Raw genomic sequence first — 7,407 nt, forward strand, 5'->3', positions numbered from 1 at the left:
TGGAGACTCAGTGCCCTTATACTGAAAGAACCTCAGTAGCCCCCAAAATGCCCACTGCCTCAATAATCAAGTTCCAGTCAGATAACTTTAGACCAACCAAACCCCAGGAAGTCTGTCTGGGAACTGCAGTATCCATGACAATTAGGCTCCTGTGAAGCCCAGCACTATAAGAATCTGCTGACTGGGTTGTCCCCTTTCTCCAACCCTCCATGGGGGGGGGGGGGCGGGGAATGTTGAAAATTCTGGAGCTTTCTTTGACCAAGGGGCAATAGAAGTAGTGACACCTAGGCCCCAACTAAACTAGTGCTGTTGGGAAATTTTCTTGTGACTTAAGGCTCAGATTTGGGCTCAACACCTGGGTGCAGCAAGGACCATGGAAACTGCCTCAGTCTTTCAAGTTTTGAGTTCCAGCAACCAGCACAGGAGTGCTCCAGTTCTTGTGAAGAGCCTAAGGGGTTGTTCATGTTTGGAGTTCGGGAATAGGGTTCCCAGCCAATCAAAGATGAAGAAATTGAAGACTGTACCACAGTATTTTAGGCCCCCCTTGGACTATTTTCTCAACCCTAAACTTCCCCCAAATTGTCAAACCTCTACTTAGAAGGTTTCACAGATCCCTTTCTCCATGCCCTCTTCCACTTTTCATTCCGGAATTGGAACCCTACTCAGCCTTCATATATATTGGCCTCTCAGTCAACTCTTCAGGTCTTAGCTTTTCAAGTGGACTTGCCTATCTCCGTCCCAGTCTAAGTTAGATGCCCCTTCACTCCCAAGCAAGCCCTGTATTTCTGTATCCTAGTACTTCTCTCTTTTGTAGTTGCCTAGTTACTTGTCTCTATTCTTCATTAGGCTGTAAGCACTGTGAGTAGGGACCATGTTTTATTCACTGATATTTCCCCAGGGCCTAATGCAATGCCTGGCAAATAAAAGCACTCAGTAAAATGTTTGCTTTGTGATTGAATGCATCCTGCAGATCAGCAAGCCCAAACTCCTCTGGACCCTATGTTCCAGAGGAGCATAGCTGTTTTGGTGCTGACCGGAAGGGCAAAATAAAGCTGTGGCTCCAGTTGGGCCTGAGGGAGATCAGAATCTTCAGACTGTTTCTGAAACCTGTGACTTTAGCTTTCTGGCCATAATTCTTTTGGATTCATAGGATGTAAGTATATGATTAGACTGAACATTTCTCCACCCAGCCCACCCTCCTACAGTCCCCCCCACCACCACCACAAATTGACCTCACTGGGCCTGCTTTTATGAAAGGTTTATTCCTAGTGCTAGATCCCAATCTTCCTGGGCTCTAAGCACAATTAAACTGGGTGGGTGGGTGAGGGGAGGCCCATTCAGACACAGAGCCAGAAGTGGGGCTCCCCACTATCCCCACCCCTTTGGTCCCAGTCCCCTTCTCTGCAATGGACACGCATAGAGAAGGGACAAAGGGTATTGGAGGCAACATTATTGGCCCAGGGGAGCCCAAGAAGAGCTGCCATTGGCTGACAGGGCCTTATTAGGCTCTGTCATTGGTCAGGGGGCACACCCCAAGAGCTGGGGATAGGCCTGAGGAGTGATGCCATTGGCCAGGGAGTGGTTTTGTCATAGCCTTTGGCTGTGGAGTGGAAGGAAAAGATCTGGAAATGAAACCCAGTGACCAGGAAGATAAAGGACAGGGCAGCAGCTTCTAGGCCTACAGGCCCTCTTCATACCACAGCAGGATGGGCAAAACTGGTGTCAAATCCCAGCCAGGGAAAGGGAGCCCAAGCCAGAGAGCAAGTGGCAAAGGATGTCCCATGTCCAACTCCTCCACCCTGGGCTGCCCCTCCCAATGTCCTTCTTGATAGCCAAGTCGGGCTGGGAGCAGCTCACTGCTCCTCTAGCCAGGAGGGCTTCTCAGCTCCTGGAGGCCGCAGCTTGATGTTGAACTGCTGCAGGGTCTGCTCCAGTTGTTTCTGGTTCCCAGCAAAGTAGGCGGACACAGCATTGTGGAAGAGCAGCAGCTGCTTGTGCATCACCTTGATCTGGGGGTCCAGCAGGTTCAGCTAAGGCTGGACTCAGGCGCCCTTCTTGAGGGGCTATGAGCCTGAGCCTGGCTAGAGACCAGGGGCACATGGACTCTGCTCTGATGGTGCTTTTGGGATGGGGAGTGAACTCCACCCAGGGAGTCAAAGGAGAAGGGTCAATCTGATGGAAGAAACCTGACTTGATTTGTTGGGTTTAAGGTCCTGGTATCCCAGCTCAGGGGGTGATTTTTTTTCCTAGTTATGTTCTTGGGACAAGCAGCCAAATCCTCCAACAGAAGAAGGCCAGCAATTAGAAGGAGGGTGACCTGAAAAGGCTCAAGAGTTGAGGGGCTGGGGAATCATCCCTCTCCCTTAGCCAGGGTGCATCTCCCCATCCAACAACAGGGAGGGTCAGAGGGGAAGGTTACTGTCAGATGGGAAGGTGGTCTAGGATCAAGGGAATGGGGTTGGCACCTTGTTTTCTTCCAGGAACTTGAGCTTGATAGCCACATCTCCCCGAAGCTTCTCATACTTGTCCCGATGGGCCTGGAAAGTGGCCTGGGCGCTCTCAAGTCGACCACGTGTCCCTGCATCCCGGGGACCTAGGCTCAGCTCCTCTAAGTCTGTTCGGTAGGCATCATATTCCAGCCTGGGGAGGGGGTGATAAAGGCTGATCTCCACCCTGTTGTTTTAAACACGTGCTTGCCTTTCCTTCCTGAATTCTTATGCCCCTAGTGCCCAAACTTCCACCCATGCCAGCCAACTACCCAAACCTTAGGCCCTGCCAGTGCCCACACCTGGCAGCCTCATACTGTTTGACAGTCATGAGTGTGTCTTCCATGGTCTTGGTGACCAAAGTGTTGATGCTAGAAACAAAGAAGTTCACAGCCCCTAAAAGTGTCTCCCCATTCTTGCACAGCAGCTTCTGAGTCTCTGCATTGTATCCAAATTCCTCCTGAGGGCAGAAGGGAGGGACAGAACTTCAGTAACAGTCCCTACTAGACTGAAACTATAAACCCCTTTTCCCCTCCTTCCCGCAGAGGAAACAACCATCAAAATTGTTAGCAATCAAGAACTGCCTCTAGTAAGGCTCTCTTAGCTACAAAATTAGTAAGGCAACCCTTGGGATGCCTGGAGTAGAAATGTGGGGTGTGGGGTGTGGGGGTTCTCAGATACATTCACAAGACTGAAACAGGGAGAGCCAGTGCAGCAGGCAGGGGAGGGGCTGTGATTAGGTCAAATACTAAATGTATTCCTGACAACGTAAAAGGTTATTTGTGAGACACCTAGTGTGCCCCCTCCCTTGTCACCACTCCCTCCAACTTCTGGACCTCTGTACAAACCCTTAGGCTGCCTCCACAGGTGAGTGCTGCTGGGGGCAGGGCTGGGACCACCCTGGAGGGGTTCTCCCTGTGGGCTGTAGGAGGGAGGGAGGGAGGCTGAGAAGTGACTGCCTGGAAGGGCCCGGGCCTTTTTCCCCTCCCCGACAACCTCCTCCCTCTGGCTGAGGCACCTGAAGCTCTGGGGACTTCTGGCTGAGGTCAGCAAAGGCGTCACCTAGTGCATGCTGAGTCTGCAGCAGACTGTAGAGGTGGGCTGTCAGTGCCCGACCCAATTGCAGGACACTTTCATACTTGCGCTTCGTCTCACGCAGCAACTCAATCTGCAGCTCTAGCTCCAGGTCCACAGTCCGGGAGCCCCGGCCAAATCGCTCTGATAACAGCTGTTTTGTGCACTGATTGGAAAATGGGGAGATGGGGTAATGGGTCAGAGACCATAGATCCTGCCCCCCAATAGGTACCTACTCCAGCACCTCCCATCTCTTAGTCTCAGCCATAGATGGGATATTAGGACCTGGGGGAAAGGAAAAAAGGTACCCGGGGGAGAAGGGCAAGGTGCTTCATTCCCACCTTATATGTGTTGATGCCCCATTTCTTGACAATGTCAAACTTCTCTCCAGCGATGCCCCGAGCCACCTCATCTCCAGGGCCAGCAGGCGTGGTACTGTGAGATGGATGGCGGCCAGACCCTAAAGGACCAAGTTCTCTGACACCAGCCTCTCTCAGATATAAGCAGACTCTTCTGTGGCCCACTTATACTTCCCTCCCACCATAAGAAAATGACTTTCCTGAAGGGAGACAATTGGAGTCTCTTGATAACTAGGAGAAAGAAACTTTGTGCTCTAAAATCAAATCCCAATATATACTTGGCCTCTTTGAGGTGGGGTTGGGGGTAGTGGTACACAGGGGCAGAGGAAATAAAATATGCTGAATTTGGGGATGGAGTGGGGTCAAGGATGGTGGGTCCCAATAACAGGAAACCTGTGAGAATCAGGGTTGTCTTTTCCTTTAAACTTTAAATTCCAAAGTAAAACTCTTGAGAAGTCTCACAAAGTTTTGATTCAGTCTCAAGCTCCAGAGGGGAATTCCTGGGAAGTAGAGGTATTAACTTGGCTCAAGTGGTCGTCATGGTGGTGGTAAAAGGAAAAATGAGCCATCTTAGGGACTAAATGGCAAGTGGGAAGCAGATGGTTAACCACAGAAGCTGGCCTTGGGCTGAGGAGAGTTCATGGGGTTTATATAAGCAGAAATTCCCCAAATCTCAAAACATGATTCAAACTTTACTAAATTAATCCTATGCTCCTCCAAACCATTCCAGTTTCCCCTCTCCACTGAAGTTTCCTATCTCTAATCATTCATACCTGTGGGGATGAGTCCATCACCAGAGCCCCCATAGCCACCAGACACAATGCTAGTTTCATTGAGGTTGGGTCCTGACACCATCACCTGCTGGAGGTCCTATAGGCCAGAGAAGAGGTGGGCTTCAGGAACATAGGGGCAGCTGAAACATTTTGGGGGTGGGAACAAGCTTAGACTGAAGCATCAGAGAGAGTACACAAGGATATTCTGCACAGAATCAGAATGAAGATTTGTAAAAAGAATGGAGTAAGATAAATTAGGGGAAAGCTACAGGATGGGAGTGAGAACTCAGAATTTATAAATTGGGACCCCTAAATTGAAACAATTGGAATAATCAAACAGAAGCACCTGCTCCAGCCCGTCATCTTCAGGAAGCTGCCCAGCTTCACCATTCCCATGGATGGGGATCTCCATTGTGGCTGCCTTCCCTAGGATCCCGTCCGTCATGGCTAGGGAAGGGACTGGAGTTTCCACCCCAGCACCCTGCAAAGCCCAACACAGACAATTGTGGAAACTGGCCAGCACTTCAGAAGACAGAGCCTCCCTTGCCATTTCTGAGGTTTCAGAAGTTGTCCCAGGAATTGAATGTTCCTGGGGTTGAGTTACCACTTCTTTTGTCAGGGACATGTACTTTTCCCCTCCAAAGTTTATGAACTTTACACATGCATGCCCAAGCCTCAGGTGTCTTCTCACAACATTCAACCTCACTTTTAGTAATCATTCATGCATTCGCTCATTCAACAGACGTGTACTGAGAGACCAGGACGTGTCAGGTACTGAAGCAATGGGAAATATAGCAGTGAACAAGAGAAAGTTTGTGCTCTCTTGGAACTTATCCCCACGCAGGTGTGTTTACTCCCATCAGGAGACAACCCCTTTCTGGGCCTCGTGTGCTCATCCCCATTCTGGTATGTTCTCCAATGCGTGGCCCTTCACATCTCTTGGTGTTCTCCCCCTCCTCCATCTCATGCACCTCCTCTTCCTCGGGCCCTCCCCCTAAGGCCTTAATTGATTCAGTTGATGTATGTTCCTGGTGTCTGCTAAAAGCCTCTCTTTCCCAAGACACAGGCAATCCCTTTCAAAGTCAGTTATGTCTTCCAGGTGTGCGAGTCCCTGCTTCCCCCCCACCCCATACACCTGGGCATCAGGTGTGTCCTCATCATTGCCCAGGGCTTATGAGCATCTTGCCTTCAGGACAGGTTTGTGCGTTCAATTTCCCTTCTCCAAAGTATGTCCCTCTCACCTGGGCCGGGACGCTTTTCCCCTCAGGGCGCCAGGCCCGGGTCGTGCGGGGACCTCAGGTTCCAGTTCCCGTCGCGATTCTAGCAGCAGGTCAGGGACTCGAAGGAAGTGACGTCCTCTCTGGGCAGAAGAAGCCGGCCACGTCGCAGATTATAAGGGCGGAGATGACGTTGCAGCCGTAGGCAGGGCGAACCTGGGGCCAAGTCCTCGGTGAAAGGCGAGAGATTACTTCCGGGGCGGAACCGGGACGCTGTAGCGGAAGTGGTGTAGCTAACTCCGGAGGCGTGATGGAGCAGCAGCAGCAGCAGCAGCAGCAACTGAGGAACGTGAGTGAGACTTAAGTTGCTTCGGGGCCGGACGTTCATTCATTTCCCTGTCTGCATCTCAAGAACCCCAAAGAGCCAGGGATTTGAGGGCTTGAAATAGCCGGCCGTGGTACGCGGTCCTGGGAAACCTCGGCGGCGGGGCTTTGAGTTGCAGTGGAGGCCCTTCTCGCTGACTTCTTGGCCCCCTTTTCTCCCAGTTGCGAGACTTCCTGTTGGTTTACAATCGGATGACAGAACTCTGCTTTCAGCGCTGTGTGCCCAGCCTGCACCACCGAGCTCTGGACGCTGAGGAGGTGGGGAACTGTAGGGAGGTTTCCCTCGAGTCTCACAGTTAACCATGGAGTGCTCGCCACACCTCTCCCCATTACCCTTCCTCTGACCCTGGCTTTTCCGTGACCTCACCCCGAGATTGGAGATGGGGAAGGAGGAGGAGGGCTTGATGGGACACCTCTGGCTTCTATTTGCATCTTGTCTTTCCAGGAGGCTTGCCTGCATAGCTGCGCTGGGAAGCTGATCCATTCCAACCACCGCCTCATGGCTGCTTACGTGCAGCTCATGCCTGCTCTGGTACAGCGCCGCATCGCAGACTACGAGGCTTCCTCAGCTGTGCCGGGTGTTACTGCAGAACAGCCCACAGTCTCGTCATCCGGCAGCTAGCCATCCCCAACCCCAGGAGAGAAGGTGTTGGGTGGATCCTCAGATTGAAGGACTCAATAGACTTTGGGCTTGATGAAGCTTGTACAGAGAGATTGAGGGGGTTATCTGAAAGTTGGGTACTGTTTTTTGTTTGTGTGTTTGTTTTTCCTTCTGGAGCCAATAAACCTGTTCTTTATTCTGTTTGGTTTATATTCTGGGCAGGGAACCTTAGTCCACGAAGGTTCCATCTGTATTAGTACCATCTTTGTTCATTTAGTGCATATCTGCTGGCTTTAGCCCTGGCAGCTGAGAAATTGCCTTCTATATGTAGGAGGAAAATATCCGCATTCTCAGGCATTTGGGTAAAATAGGGTATGTGGACACAATTTTAAGGTTAGTAAAGCAATAGAAAGTTGGTTCCTACTCATATGAGCGCTCTTTTTTTTTGTCTATCCTTGAGTCTAACTTAAATGGCTAAGTATATATTGGCTTATAACTTTTTCCTGGACTTTG

General features: G+C 50.9%; 2 protein-coding genes across 4 annotated transcripts; one reads left to right on the top strand and one right to left on the bottom strand.

Moving 5' to 3' along the window:
* Window positions 1-1,251: 1,251 nt before the first annotated feature.
* Window positions 1,252-6,038, bottom strand: Arfip2 (ARF interacting protein 2). Of its 2 annotated transcripts, XM_076844152.1 has the most exons (8): window positions 5,934-6,038; window positions 5,039-5,173; window positions 4,693-4,789; window positions 3,902-4,020; window positions 3,505-3,726; window positions 2,789-2,946; window positions 2,466-2,640; window positions 1,252-2,009 (listed from the first exon to the last, which is right to left on the bottom strand). In XM_076844152.1, the coding sequence occupies exons 2-8, from the start codon at window positions 5,135-5,137 to the stop codon at window positions 1,854-1,856; spliced, it is 1,026 nt and encodes a 341-aa protein (XP_076700267.1). In that variant the 5' UTR covers window positions 5,138-5,173; window positions 5,934-6,038; the 3' UTR covers window positions 1,252-1,853. The 2 variants fall into 2 exon arrangements, with proteins under 2 accessions (XP_076700267.1, XP_076700268.1); XM_076844153.1 differs by lacking the exon at window positions 5,934-6,038 and having other exon boundaries at window positions 4,693-4,832; window positions 5,039-5,118.
* Window positions 6,039-6,176: 138 nt separating this feature from the next.
* Window positions 6,177-7,090, top strand: Timm10b (translocase of inner mitochondrial membrane 10B). 2 transcript variants are annotated; one of them, XM_076844154.1, is made up of 3 exons: window positions 6,177-6,258; window positions 6,456-6,551; window positions 6,739-7,090. In XM_076844154.1, the coding sequence occupies exons 1-3, from the start codon at window positions 6,220-6,222 to the stop codon at window positions 6,913-6,915; spliced, it is 312 nt and encodes a 103-aa protein (XP_076700269.1). In that variant the 5' UTR covers window positions 6,177-6,219; the 3' UTR covers window positions 6,916-7,090. The 2 variants fall into 2 exon arrangements, with proteins under 2 accessions (XP_076700269.1, XP_076700270.1); XM_076844155.1 differs by lacking the exon at window positions 6,456-6,551 and having other exon boundaries at window positions 6,183-6,258.
* The last annotated feature ends 317 nt before the right edge of the window (window positions 7,091-7,407 follow it).

The sequence above is a fragment of the Callospermophilus lateralis genome, chromosome 2 (assembly GCF_048772815.1).
Source record: "Callospermophilus lateralis isolate mCalLat2 chromosome 2, mCalLat2.hap1, whole genome shotgun sequence".
In the NCBI taxonomy this organism is placed as follows: Eukaryota; Metazoa; Chordata; class Mammalia; order Rodentia; family Sciuridae; genus Callospermophilus; species Callospermophilus lateralis.

Excerpts from the sequence above, each read along its gene's own strand:
- Arfip2 (XM_076844152.1), bottom strand. The coding sequence starts at position 5,137 with ATGACGGACGGGATCCTAGGGAAGGCAGCCACAATGGAGATCCCCATC. Across the intron at positions 2,947-3,504 it reads AGAAGTCCCCAGAGCTTCAG|GAGGAATTTGGATACAATGC; the intron begins GTGCCTCAGCCA and ends TTCTGCCCTCAG. Across the intron at positions 2,641-2,788 it reads AAACAGTATGAGGCTGCCAG|GCTGGAATATGATGCCTACC; the intron begins GTGTGGGCACTG and ends CCCCCTCCCCAG.
- Timm10b (XM_076844154.1), top strand. The coding sequence starts at position 6,220 with ATGGAGCAGCAGCAGCAGCAGCAGCAGCAACTGAGGAAC. Across the intron at positions 6,259-6,455 it reads AGCAGCAGCAACTGAGGAAC|TTGCGAGACTTCCTGTTGGT; the intron begins GTGAGTGAGACT and ends CTTTTCTCCCAG. Across the intron at positions 6,552-6,738 it reads GAGCTCTGGACGCTGAGGAG|GAGGCTTGCCTGCATAGCTG; the intron begins GTGGGGAACTGT and ends TTGTCTTTCCAG.